This window comes from Cyclopterus lumpus, chromosome 24 (genome assembly GCF_009769545.1).
Source record: "Cyclopterus lumpus isolate fCycLum1 chromosome 24, fCycLum1.pri, whole genome shotgun sequence".
NCBI lineage: Eukaryota > Metazoa > Chordata > Actinopteri > Perciformes > Cyclopteridae > Cyclopterus > Cyclopterus lumpus.
In genome coordinates, this window is record NC_046989.1 from 14,858,285 (window position 1) to 14,872,643 (window position 14,359).

Consider the following 14,359-nt stretch of genomic DNA (forward strand, 5'->3'; position numbering starts at 1 on the left):
CATCATAATATACGGTGGCAATATTGCACAGTAATGCATTAATAGTTATATTACTATAACATTTCTGCAAATGAGTACATACTTTGACTATATATGGAGGCATTGAATGCAGGACCATCCATCCATCCATCCATTTTCAAATATTTCTGCACTGTAGTATTACTGTTTTTACTTTGGAAAAAGAGTAATTCTCCCGCCACTGTGCACTGCAAATCTAACATTTGGTACTCTTGGTATTAATCATATTTTATAACCTTCTGTTTGTAAATCAACAACATGAACGCATCATAATGCAGCCAAAGCACAACCAAAGGAAAGATGAGCTCAGTTGCTTCAAGAGATTATTTCACAACAAATACCCACAAGCCAGAGTACTGCCAGGAGACGACTAGACACAAGCAGAACTCCCAGAGAACCGACAGCACTGTTATCTCACAAAAGTTTACCGTAAATTGACTTATAATATGAAAGTGAAGCTGTGATCCACAACATGTCAGCAGAAATTCTTTTGTGCAGAATAGGAACCAGGAGTAGCTAACATTAGCCTGAGTTAACGTTAGCTACGAGCTAGCCTGAGCTAACAATAGTTACGAGCGAGCACAAAGATTTCCAACATCATCCGATTGTTAGCAGGCTAGCTTGACTTTAAGATACTAACTTATACAAATATTGCCACCAAGTGTCAAGCAATATTGCAGCAAAGTTAGCAAACAAGTTTGACAGCAGCGCAGAGCACACATGGGAAGGACAGCTCGGGCACAAACAGGGCTTCCACAGCCACACCTTCCCCCTCTCACAGGTTAACTGGGCCGCCATATTCAAAAGAATGTGCTCCATGTCACGGCCAGGTTGTCACATTACAATTCAAAACTTTCTCAACTAAAAACATAAAAATATACATAATCTACTAAGAGTAAAGGTAGCGCTACTTCTTATGAAAAATGATTTAGAATAATAATTTAATCAATGGATTATAATTATTGATGTGTCATATAGAAATCACTTTAAATGTTGTCGCTGGTTAATGCAGGGTGAATTTCACTGTATATTCTGCCTGGTATCTTAATCTATATTAATGCATAGTAATGTATTGGTTGATTAATGTTTTTGAATAAATAATCTCAATCTGGAAAGCAACAATAATCTAATGTTGTCAAACAAAGGTAGTGCTAAAACAAGTAACATAAAGTCCTGTCTCAAATTCGTAAAAGTAAAAGTAAAAAATTATCTAAAATGCACTTAAAGTATCAAAAGTAGAAGTGTGCTTCTGCAGATAAATACGTCTCCTGAAACTGATATATTAAGATATGTTTAATCTCAGTGAGCCCTTTTCATGGTTGAATAAAGTTATAATTATAGTTTCATATGGATAATGCTATACTCTCTCATGGGCACTAGTGTTGTCAGAAACACTGATGTTGGTGCCAGCACTGTCCTCAGATGTTGGGTTAACAACTGTCTTTTCTAACCATGCACATATTCAGTATAGCTTTTAATTTGGTTGTAAGGTACATCCTGTAATGTGTAGCTCCTGAGGGCGTTTTATACTCCCTGATGTCACGCATGCTGAGAGAGGTGCAAATTGACCTTGCATATCACTGTACAGGGTGTTGGGTTGCACTACACATTGCCACTTGAGCATGTACAAACAGACATGCATGGAATATGTAGAGGGAAATATTGGAAATAAAACTACATGATGAAATCTCAAAAAAGCCCAGTGTTAAGCGCACTATCTTTCCACCTGTCCGTTCATGTAAACATGGGCTATATGTGTGAGTATTATAAATATTCAGGACACATGAGCATGTGCTCTGTTTTTCCCCACCAGCTGCTAAAGGCCAGCTTCTCAACAGAGGTATCCAAATGACCAATAATTACACATGCATAGCATCGTGCCACTGTAGCTGAGGTGGGAAAGTAATGCAAATTCACAGTTTGTTTACCCTCCGCTGACCTTTGACTTTTCCTTCTGCCCTACAAAATCCAACATGCAGGTTTTTAATTACTTCCATGGCTGTGATCTGCCAGTTGAATAAGGATGACATTTTTGTAGCATTAATATGTCACCGTCAGATAAATTGGGATTTGGGATATTTATTTAAATTCAAATTTAAGTATACTTTTCTGTATCCTGTTACTTTTTCCAGTGTAATTGCCATGTGTACCTAGACAAATCATTTAGTTTCTTCTAAAGACAATTGTTTATTTATACACATCAACACACTGAACAGTTGGCCCAGAATAGCTGCTATGGCACCGTAGACTCCCAGTCGCACTCCCCTCTACCAAATTTGGTGACCCCGTCCCCCGTCCCCATCTCCTGGTGCAGAGGGTACGTATGAGGGTTACTGCAGCGGCAAGCCAGACCTGCAATGCCGGCCAACTAACACACACACAGATACAGTCAGTACATTGTGGCTTGTTTTCCCGCCTCAGTGGTGCCAGCTGCAGCCCGCTGCCCACCAGCCCGAGCCAGCTTGGTGTCCCATCAGAGCCATGTTTGGTTTACGACTGTGTATGTGTACTGTATGTGTGTGTGTGTGTGTGTTTAAAGGGACAGCAGGCTTAGCCTAAAATCCTGTCACCCAGCTGCTTCCACTGTCAGATGGTCCCAAAGACCCACATCGACAGATGTACAGAGCAGCGCCAGGGAGCAGGAGCGCACACATAATACCAACTCACAGTCAGTCAGTGTACTGCAGTCTGCAGTTTGCACAGAAGGTGCATGCGTGTGTAAAAGAGACTCTGCAAACCTTCTCTGCCTTGATACAGCAACAATAAATGAAGCGGTCGTGTCCTCTACGTTTCAGCTCTTTCTGTTGCTTGTGATTGCTCTCACCATTTTAAATGTGGAGTAGCACGATGTGTTTACAAACGCAGCGTACTGAGATGTCCTTGGCTGTTGGAAGGAGCCACTTTTGGAATCTGGTGTCCGTTTACTGTTGCAGTCTGTGGATCAGTGTGGTGTTGTGGTGGTGGGGGGCGGGGGGGAGCTTACACATCTACCTTGTATCAAGCTATGGCAATAAATAAAGTGTTTTCTGCTTAATGGTTTGACATCGAGGAGGAATTATTAAAACAAAAACATTTGGATACATAAGAAGTCCCTTTACAGTATCAAATAATGCTTGGAAAACTCGTCCGAAAGGGAATTTACAGTCATACGTATATTAATATATGAAGTAAGCATTATGATCTCCTTTCCCCTCCCTCACTGTGACTCCTCCACTTCCACAAAGCTGTGTAAGTCGATCCAGACTTTCCGACAAGGGAAGGTCCTATTAGCGCCACCCATGGGAGCCAGGAGGAAAAGTGTCCCACCCCACCACCACTCATAACATTACTCATGAAACATTCACATCGCTATGTGGCCAGGATGATCACGCCAGCCTCCAATTGGCGGAGACCAGATCGGCCCAGAACAGGAGATGAGATCCTATTGGTGTGGTGGGAAAGAGACTGGAGAGTGATGGCAGGATGGCGGGGAGACTGGTGAGGTTATTGGATCGATCGATCCAGGCTGTCCTCAGCCCACACAGACGAGGGCAAGGGCAAGGGCTGCTGGCTTTCAGACGATAGTTATTATTGTGCTAGTGGCAACAGTTAGAGGTTATGAGTTAGTTGTTTTTCGATGTATTAATACATATAATTGAGGTATTAAGCTGAGCAGAGCTAAACTGACATTTGTCCATGTTTATAATATGTTTATAATCGTTCTGCCTCCACAACAGCACTATGGAGTTGAATGCAGTTTCACCTTTGGGGTTTAAAACATTGAAACATTTCATTTGAAAAGCTCGATGTCACATTTGGTCTGAATAATCTGGATGAATATTTCAATTTAGAATAGTTCATGAATGAATAACTCTTAGAATCTACAAATATGTTAAATCATATCTTTCGAATACATTTTTAGTGTTCTTTCACATAAATAAAAGATGTCAAATTATTCTACTAGATATACGTGGGGCGATGCCCAGTATATCTCGGAAGTGGTCATTGGCTGAAAAAAGATTGAGTACACATGTTTTACACTGAACTAAAGCATAGGTAAAATATGAAATGTGATCTCAGTAAGTGAAAGCATTAATTTTGCTTTTTTAAATAGTTGTTAAAACGCGTTAGAAGTTTTACACATCCAGCTACATTAGCTTTCATTCGTAGGTATTATTCTGGCCCTTTCACCAAAATTGCTAATATTGACTCTTCTTTTAAGGCATTTTTGGTCTCTACCAACTCCTGAGGGAAATATATAGCTTATTAGCTTGCCGCTAATTTAGTTTCCATCAAAGTTGACGGACTGCGGTTTTGTGTTGGAGAGGTAGTGAACAACAGGTTTAGCAGAGTCTTTACTGTGGAAAAGTCAACCTGCTGCAGCTGGAAAAGGGTTGTTGACCATAAAACCAAAACAATCAGCTGAAAGACAACACATCTTTTAGAGCTGCAGTCAGGTAATATTTATCTGTGGCTTCTTCATTACAAGGAACCACTTAGATCACAAATTAATTGTATCAGGTGTTAGTATACATGATTACTGCAGCTTTAAAGGCATGGTGATGTGTAACTCTAATTGTTATCGGATGATTGGAGGTTTTCAATGTGTGAGGATACACATTTTGGTTTTTGTAAATAAACATTACAAAAAGGAATTACTACATCCGATTTATATAGCAAGCTTCACTAAAATGTGATTGGCTACTAGAATGGTCTTAAATAATTCTATATTGAATATACTTATTAAGCAAGCAGACCTAGAGGCAAGTTTTGTTTAGTCAACGGCTGTTTCCAAAGTCAAGAATAAAGTCTCAAGCTTGAATTTAAAAAAAAAAAACACAAAAGTTTGAACTAACTGTACCATGACAACTGAGCAAACTCCATCTGCTGATGAAGGCTTACGTCGTCGAAAGTTGCAACACAAGTGAGTGGACATGTAGTTCTAAGTGTTTAGTGAATTCAGATTTCCTCTAACAATGTCACCATGTTTTAGTGTTCCACGTCTAGCAGCATTCTCAATGTTGTGTACTGCAAAATATTACAAGCGTGATCAACATGTGTCAAAACTGCTTTAATAAATAGCTGGGATGATTATGTAGAACAATGGAACATCCACTAAAATAAGGGAAACCTTTGTATAAAATTAACTTATGTCCCTTGAAGAATAAAATGTATACAATATGCATATTCAGCTTTTAACACCAGCAGTGATGCATCTTTAATTCTTTATTTTGCTGTGTCCCATTTACAGAAAATACGATGCCGGTTTGAGACAATGACATGATATGAAAAAGTCGGTCATTTTGAACTTAGTTGGTATCTTAAAAAGAAAAAAAAAAAAAAGAAAAGAAAGAAAGAGGAAAAAACCACACCTTCATGGTAACAAAGACATCTGCAAATATTGTTCCCTTCATTAAAGCCTTTAAACCAAACATGAAGCTAATGAATGATGTCAACATTTGACCTACAGACATCCACATTCATGACACTGAAATGGTGGACTGATTTGTTTTTTTAAATCCGCCATTAAGTGTTTTATTCCAGCGATCTCCATGACAACAAAGCGAGAAAAAGGAGAGCGCTTTACTCAGGCGAATAAAACACGCCACTATACACCACACAATGTTTTAAAGAGTTACTTTCCTTAATAGTGAAAACAAACCAACAACATAAAAAGATGACCATTAATACACAAATAATGCATTACTCATTACATAAAGGCACCTGAAACCAAAGGATTTGTGATGGGGTTTAGAAATGGTTTGAGAACTTTTTAAGGCTATACTGTAATGTTGGTAGCTTTGCAACACTGCCTGCCAAACGCTACTGCTGAATCTTGTTTTTAACCTAACCCTGACCAAACAACCAAAATCAGTGATAAAGAGTTAGTTAAAAATGACTAGTCATAAAGACTGGATCAAACGATAAGTAGACGGCTGTTCTGCTTCCAAGTGGCAGAAAATCAGGAGCAAGTTGCATTTCTGGGAACACCGCTATTTGTGTTGCCACAATGGGTGTTTCAATAGGCCGACTGTGGCATCACTGATTGAGGAGTGGCCATTAGGGCGACTTGCTTGGAAGTTTCTGTCGATAAAAAGCAGTGCGGCAGCCGTTTATCTGTCCAATCCGAGACATTGACTTTCCATTTAAATATGACCATGTTAAAAATCTGTTTTGCAATGGAAATAGGAAATTCTAAGAACACAGATGAATCATTAATACATCTTCCTAATATTAATACAGGTTTGCTTCAATAGAGAAAATGTGCAAAAGATTTGCCATCGATTTTAATCCAAAAACTCAGCCATAATTTCTGCTGCCTACGATCAATAGGTTACTTTTGCATTGCTGATAGAAGACTGAGACCAGATCTAGTTGTGTTAGACCACAAATAGTCAGGAAAAAGTGTTTTATCATTATTCATGGAAGTGGCAATCCTTTGGCCAGTTATTTCATGGTAAGGTTGTAGTGTTGAAGTTGAAAAGCTTCACTGTTTGGCCGTAACTAAAAAGCACTAAAGACGTAGCCACAACTCTTGATGTGACGTCTAGTCACGAAAAAGAAAAAAAAGAAACGTGTCCTCCGGACTAACCATTTATAAACCCATCAGAAATTCCTTCATTAGGTGGTACCTCATTGTAAAGGTTCTTAACTGTGGGACTCTGGATATGAAGTGTTATAAAACGTGCCCATTTCAACTGGCATAAATAAAAGGAATGGCGTTGTAAAAAAAAATAAAAATAATATTATTCATGATAATAACAATAATAATAATAATAATAAAAATGTGTGACTTGTCTTTAAGTTACTTATTTCAAATATACACAGCGACTCCTTTAGTATTTACACATATGTACAGAGTATTCATTTCTGTTTTGATCAAATACCTTGAATGGCGTTGCTGTGAAACTGAACTCTAGATGTACACTTCCCTTTGAGATTTGAGAACGAGGAGGTCAAACTAGGCAGCGCGACTTGGAGCCTCGACACGGCCCTTAGAAAGGCACTTGCTACCAACTCAAATACTGCAAAAAAAATCCTCAAACAGAGCTTTCAGCCAAGAAAACTGAGAGACAGGTGAAGAACATGGAAGGCCACATAGTAGGCACTGGGGTTTCTGTCCCCTCTCCCCTCCAGGCCAAGTGTTATGGTAAGGCTGGCGTAAGACGGCCACAGGTGGATTGGTGGGCAAAGCTGGAAAGAGACAGAGCAAAGGGAGGGCTTCCTCTGTTGCTGTGGTTGCAACAGTAGTCCATGTCCCTCAAAACCCTCCTGCCCGCCCCAGACATTGAACTGGAGCCCCGCTGGAAATTTAATAAAATCATAAACATCTGTAATCCCCCCCCAAAAAAAATAAAATCTTTATACAGGTTTTTTTTTTTTTTTCCTTCTCCTTTTTCCGATGATTCATCGTTTCTTAAATGGTAACAAATGCCATAAACAAAAATCTTCTTTAGTCTCTTAAACAATTCAGCCCCTTCTGTACATAATTAAAGAAAAATAAGTGAACACAGAAGCAAAAAAGGAAGTTCACTGTGCTCTAGCCTCCTGAAGCAAAAGGCTTTCCAGGGGACAGTGACGAAAACATGAAAACAAAGCAAAGAACGGCTTATTAAAGTACAAAGCCTTTTTTTCTTCCCAAAAGTAGTCCAAAAATAAGAATAGTTGCTGCCTTGCAGCTTCTCTCACTTCCACATTGTGAGTCCTATGTTTAAATTTCTTATACACAATGGTCTCTGAGGTCTTTTTGACCAGTCAAGACGGCATTGACATTTTTCCAGCAGTTGTCTTTGGGGCTGTAGCCTGGGGTCCGGTGGGGTGCTTTGAGGGGTGAACTGGAACTGTGCATGGTACAGATCACTCCCCCACTGGACTGCACTGAAGTCTTGGAGTACTTATAAACTGGCTGCTTTCCCGCCTCTGCTCCACCACACTCCTCCTCGAGCTCAAGCTCGCCTTCCGTCTCCTCCTCCTCCCCCTCATCACACGTCCGATAGGGGGGGCCCATGAGCTTTTTGCGCTCCTGCTCGGCGTCCCTGTTGTTTTCCTTCAGCTGCTGCTGCTGACGGCCCACGACGAGCCTAAGTGGCTGCCACTGGTTGTTCACGTTGTCGCCTACAGCCGGTCGCGGGTTCCTCTCGCGCTCTTTTCTCCGTTTGCGGGTCCACCAAACACATACGATAATGCAGAACAGGCAGAGCAAGCAAAACACCACACATAGTAGAGGCACCTGGTAATCTGCTGACGTCAAGATGTTCAAGGGAGGAGAGGAGGACAAGGAATATAAAATCAGTAAAAGTAGTGAGGATACTACCAAAGAACTGAACGAGGCCCACAACAAAACCTTGTGGGACACCCTTGTTACAACTACTTACCTACTGAGGGGGGCATAACCTGTGTTTCGACTTTGACCTCAATGACTGCCAGCATTACGGTACTGTTGTGCCGCTTGGACAAGGTGCCAACTATAGCGCTGGCTGCCTCCTGGATCAGACTGTGGTCTGGGAGATCCTCCGGCTGGAAAGACTGAGAACCAAACCAGAGAACAGAGAAAATTTGACATAACAGCTGGGAACAAGCATCAAGTTGTTTCACATCTGGAATATTTACTATAAATAAATCCATTTTAAAAATGGTAAAAAAAAATATTGATAGAGTTCAAGCAGAGTGGAAACATGGGCCGAGAGCGGGGTAACAAATGTGTTGGAAATAAATCAGAAATATTTGTAAAATAGGATATCTGTGCAAGATATATGCTTTTCCCGCACGTCCTCTCCGCCTGTCTGCATGTCTTAGCTACGCTGGGGCCTAATCGATTTGGCCCAAAAGAGGCGGGTCTAAGAAACAGTTCAGCCAATTACTGATTAAAGATACGAATGAGTGACATACAATTTAGCCAAATGCGTCCCAAGATAGATTCAGCTTTGGGCCCAAAAGCTGCGCGCTCTCATCAGGCGCTATTTTAATGACATGACAACGGCGAGCGCAAAAAGACCCAACCCGGTGAAATCTCTCCTCCAAGGCCCGTTTGAGAGAAGATCTTTGGCGGAGAAACTACATGTAACACATCTGGGCCCAGATCAACCTCACAAGAAGACAACAGACTGGCTGAAAGGGAAGCAGCACAGGAAGCTACTGTAGAGACCAGTACACCAGGAAGGTTTGGCTAGCTGGATGCTGTCGTGCTAATGACGTATTTAGCTTTATAAATCAACGGGGACAGATCCAGCATGAACAGATATGGGAGTAAGGGACATGAAGCACACAGAAAACATGAGAACACCAGCACACAGTCAAGCAGCCATATTGGGCAAAGTGAACGTCGCTACCAGCTGGACAACGGACACAGGATTGAGGTGAAGAAACACAAGGAGGTGGATAAAAACAAGCACACTTTAACCCTAACAAGGTTAATAATTTATAGTAGTTTAGTGTATATATATATATATATATATATATATATATATATATATATATATATATATATATATATATATATATATTAACACACACATGTTCTATTAGATTATATCTTTTGATGTGATTATATGATATCTAAATTCACACACACACACACAATTTAACTGCAATGTAGAAATGCACGTTTGATAATTTTTTTGCATTGAATCACCAGCCGGCACTGGTCCCAACCAACTCAAACTGTGCTTCGCAATCTCAATGGGTTTAATTAACACTGTACAAAGTAAGAATATAGTTCGGTGTCAAGCAAAGAACAAGACAGCCTAGATCTTTTACTTACTATAGCCACCTCTACAGCATCCTGATTGGAATGAGAGCGGTCACACAAAAGCAGGAGGGCGTGGTCTTTTGCCAAGCTTCGGGTGTCAGGAAGATACCTCAGCTCATAGCAGATGTTCTCCACTGTTGTCCCCTGCGCGCACGCACACACACAAACACTGATCAGGAACAATACAACAACAACAAAAAACACACTTGTTCCCGACTTAAACAGAAAAGATGTGTATGAAGCGATGACTCACTGGTGGTACTTTGTCTCTGTTGAAGACGAGTGTTACACGGCCACAGCTGTTGTCCAAATGCCCGGTGTTTGGCTGGCACTTGGTGGTTGGATGTGCAGGTGAGAATCCAGCCATGGAACAAACCCCCCACTGTTGGCAGGGGGGGGAGAAGCACGTCAGGTAGCTGTGCTCCAGACACTCTTGCCCAGTTGGGCAGGACTGCCGTTTCTGGTCCTGGTCTGAAGACTGGAGCCGGCAGGGACGGCGACCACACAGCACCTGGAGTCAGAGTCAAAAAGGTCAATGACATGTAAACCCACAAAACACTGATAATGGTATTATCCTGCATGTTTCCTTATTATGGAGAACAGCAAATGTTAGCCATTATCTTATTTAGAGACAGAAATAACTCATTTAGAAAATTTTCTCATTTAGTTTATTGATTGTTTTTGCCTATAAAAATAAATATAATTTTTTTTTACAAAAAGTCATTTGTAAAATATTGTCCAACAGTCAAAAGAAATCATTCACAATGCTTTAAGACACAGAACAGCAGCAAAACTATCTGTTATATTTGCTTTAGAAATGACTCAACATGACTGATTACTTGGTTATTGATCATTTAATAGTGTTATTGTTTTAGCTCTGATATCCTTTCCATCACAGTGAATGATTGTGATGTTTAGTTGTTGGTCGACGTGATTTAAGATGCATTTTCTGAATTATTTAGCTCAGTTTTTTCATGTAGGCACATTAGAAAGTAAAACAAACAGATGTTACTTTACCAACAACTAATAAATCTGTACGACACAACTGAAGACAGTTTGGGCATTTGTTCAAACTTTCTCCTTGCTGTGTATTTTTTTATTTTTTTTTTAGCAGGGCCTCGTTACCTTTGTACAGTCCACTTTGCCATTGATGCAATGGCAGCTGTTGCACTCTTCCTCCCAGTGGCTGCCATGGGGAAACTGCAGCCCGGCATAGTGGCAAGTCCTCCCAATGCCTATAACTACACACAGAGAGAGACATGTTCTACTTCTGTAGCTAGAAGGCTGCAGTAACGTGTGAATAAATTAATGGGTGAATCAAGGTAGTCAAACTCCTGCACAATAAAAGGTGGACTTACATTCTTGGCATCGGGTTCCTGTTCTACCAAGAGGACAGATGCAGCGGAAACCGTTGATCTCGTCCACACAGGTGGCACCGTAGGCACAAGGTGAAGACTGGCACTCGTTTATGTCTGAAGGGAAGAGGAGCGTCACATTTAAGTTGGGTGTCGGCCCTGGCAGCTGACATGTTCAGCTAATGACTCTTTATAGTAAAGGCCCAGACACGCCACAGCTAAATTCGTACCACGTCTTTGCGAAATATAAGTTTGGTGACAAAGGAACTGCTCGTAGGACTCGTTGGTAACTGGAATATTTTCTGTACCGAGCTATTAACTTCTAGAAGCTTGCCAACTTACATTTAGCTCATTAGCTTGGACACCAACGGTTAGTTATAAGCTAATATTAGCATCAGAAATGTCTCCAAACCTTTCCTTTTTTGTGGAGCAGTGTATTATATTATATATTTAGACAGAAGTTTAAAAATGACTCTCAAACTTGGCTAAAGTTAAACACCGTCAAGAAAGCTTGCTATTGGTCAACTGTGATAATGTCACCCAAGTTGAAATCTGCATAGATTTACAGTTATTGGATTAAAGCAAGCATTGAACGAGTTAAATCACCATATTTAACGTCATAAATGAGTAAATTGTGCACAGGTTTGACCACCGACCCATCGCGACACATATCAATTGTTCCTTCCCACCAATATCACCAAGAGCGCCGGGCCATTGTCATCCAGATTCCACATAAACACAGTCTGGATGAGAACTCTCAAATTCAAGCCTGACAGAAAAGGTGAATGCTATCCGGCCGAAACAAAAGGGCAGAAAAGAAGAATTTCAGGGTCACTGAGTAATTTGTCTTCTGTGTGCGTTTGTGTGACTGAGTATGGAGGAGGGACGCCCTTTGACCTCTGAGGCGTTAAAGGACCAAGAAAAAGGGAGAGGGCGGCGTACCGGTCTTACATTTAGGTGTCAATGTGCCCATCACCTCCTTGTCACCCCCTTTCCTTTAGTTCTATCCTTGCTCCACCTATCCATCCTCTTAATCATACCATGTTGCCATGGCTATGTTAGGGTCTAATGAATGAAGATCGAGGTTGAGGATCTTGATTTTAAATGTTTTAGACGGGGGTTTTGAATATATTTGCTCTGCATCTAAAAGCAGGTAAAGTAACCTCATATCATTACTCACTGATTCGGCAGTCTGGTCCGGCGAATCCGGGAGCGCACTCGCACCGAAACCAGTTGACTCCGTCCACACAGATGCCGCCATTGTAACTGAGAGAGGAACGAAATAAAACAATTAGATGAGGCAGTACAAGAGCCACATCCTTTCCAGCTGCAACAAAGCACATCGTTTTTGTGTGTGGTGTGTATGTGGTGGTGGCGATAGTAGTGGTAGTGGTTTGGGGTGGGGGGGGGGGGGAGGCACAAGGCTCAATTCAACTCATCAATAGCCTCCACCTTTCAGATGCTAATTGGCATGTCCAGTCCCTCCGATCCCCTCCTCTCCTCTCATCATGCCTCTCCTTCCATTCCTCCTCAAAGCCCAACTTCACTCCCCCCCCCAGGTCGCACGAGAAGAATGGACACAACCGCTACTCAACCCCCCACCTGCATTCACCATGGGGTAGGTGGGACTCTTGCGCACCCCCCACCCCCCTTTCAGAAAACCCCTCTCCATCTCTCTGTCCTATTCAATATCTAAGCCCCCTCCTCCGAGAGATACTCCTTTGAGGCTTGATTTAAGGACAACTTCCACTGCTTTTAGCGGCCCTTCACCCCTCCAGCCTACAAGGTCTGTGTGAAGTGTGCAGAAGAGGGAGACGGGAATAAAAGGGGTGGGGGAAAGTTTGGCTACGTTTGGAGTGAGGGAGGCAGGTAACTGTACATACCACGGATGAGGGTTGCAGTCGTTTATATCTGTGGAGAAGAAGGACAAGAGACATTTAGTGTTGAGTTGTTGGACAGCGCCATACGTGTGTAAATCCCCATTGTCTTAATAAAATGTACTACACTGAAGATTAAGGAGGTTTTTATTGTCATTGTTATTATACAACGAAATTTCGTTTGATGGCCCACAGCCAGCCAGTAGCAGCAAACAACAAAGATAAACATAACAAGGTACAAGACGAAAATACACAAGAGGAATAAAAAAGGTTACTAAAGTAAAAAAAGTAAATAATAAAAGAGTGTGCAAGAGTATAAAGTGTCAAGTGTTTCAGTAAGGTTGTTAAACTTTTAGCAGCTTGATATGGAAGGGGGTGGGGGGGTTCTAGCTGCTTATGTCTGAGTTGCAGCTACAGTGGTGTGTGTGTGTGTGTGTGTGTGTGTGAGGGGGGGGGGGGGGGGGGGAGAGATGGAGGCTACATGTTTGGGGAAGAAGCTTTTCCTCAGCCTGTCTGTGTGTGAGAAGCTGTTCTTCAGTCTGTTTGGAATTCACTAAAAAAAAAGGGAGAGTTTTATGTCAGTTACATACACAGCTTCATAGAGAGACTCACTTTGGCCACAGGTGGGGCCTTCCCAGCCCTCTTTGCAGATGCAGGTGAATGCGTCTCCTCCTCCCACACAGGTTCCACCGTTGGAACAAGGACTAGAGGCACATGTGCTGTTCCTGGCTGTGGGAAAAGAGCAAGTATTAGTCAGAGATCACAGATCTTAAAAACAGAAAATAGTTTAAACGGCAGACTTTGACAATAAATCACAGTCTTGGCAAAAAAAACAAGAACAAAAATAATCGTGATCAAAGATAATCCTGTTTATCATTTTGGCCATCATCGTGCAGCCCTAGTACAGTCAATATCCTCACCTGTGTTGCACGCATTTCCTCCCCAACCGGGTGGGCAGGCACAGCGGAAGGCATCCCCGTGGTCGTAGCAGGTGCCCCCATTACTGCAGGTTGTTGCATCACACTGACTCTCGCCTGGCCAGGGTTACAGAGAAACACCGAGGTCACACACACTATCTTCGTATGACTATTCATAGCATCAGTGAGAAAGGATCATACTTATGATCCAACACACTCATAACACACAAAATGCGCAAGCAATGAAGCTATGAACATAAACACGCACATTAACACAGTCGACATAACTCACGGGAATGACAGGTCTTGCCCTTCCAGCTGTCGACACACTCGCAGTAGAAGTCGTTCACCAGGTCGACGCAGCTTCCGCCATTCTTGCACGGGTTGGGTTTGCACTCATTGACATCTGGAGGAAGGAGGAAGACTTGCCTGGTTAGATCTTTCCCAAACTGTCCGTTTCATATT

At 41.8% G+C, this 14,359-nt stretch overlaps 1 protein-coding gene across 1 annotated transcript in view; it reads right to left on the reverse strand.

Annotated features, from left to right (window-relative positions):
* Positions 1 to 5,246: 5,246 nt before the first annotated feature.
* The window catches only part of jag2b (jagged canonical Notch ligand 2b), a 42,467-nt gene continuing 33,354 nt past the window's right edge, over positions 5,247 to 14,359 (reverse strand). The window contains exons 16-26 of the mRNA XM_034528382.1: positions 14,187 to 14,300; positions 13,898 to 14,011; positions 13,590 to 13,706; positions 12,984 to 13,011; positions 12,281 to 12,366; positions 11,104 to 11,217; positions 10,871 to 10,986; positions 9,999 to 10,256; positions 9,758 to 9,889; positions 8,373 to 8,523; positions 5,247 to 8,235 (exon numbers count right to left, since the gene is read on the reverse strand). Coding sequence (XP_034384273.1) covers positions 7,718 to 8,235; positions 8,373 to 8,523; positions 9,758 to 9,889; positions 9,999 to 10,256; positions 10,871 to 10,986; positions 11,104 to 11,217; positions 12,281 to 12,366; positions 12,984 to 13,011; positions 13,590 to 13,706; positions 13,898 to 14,011; positions 14,187 to 14,300 — 1,748 coding nt within the window. The 3' untranslated portion in view covers positions 5,247 to 7,717. The remainder of the gene's footprint in view (positions 8,236 to 8,372; positions 8,524 to 9,757; positions 9,890 to 9,998; positions 10,257 to 10,870; positions 10,987 to 11,103; positions 11,218 to 12,280; positions 12,367 to 12,983; positions 13,012 to 13,589; positions 13,707 to 13,897; positions 14,012 to 14,186; positions 14,301 to 14,359) is intronic.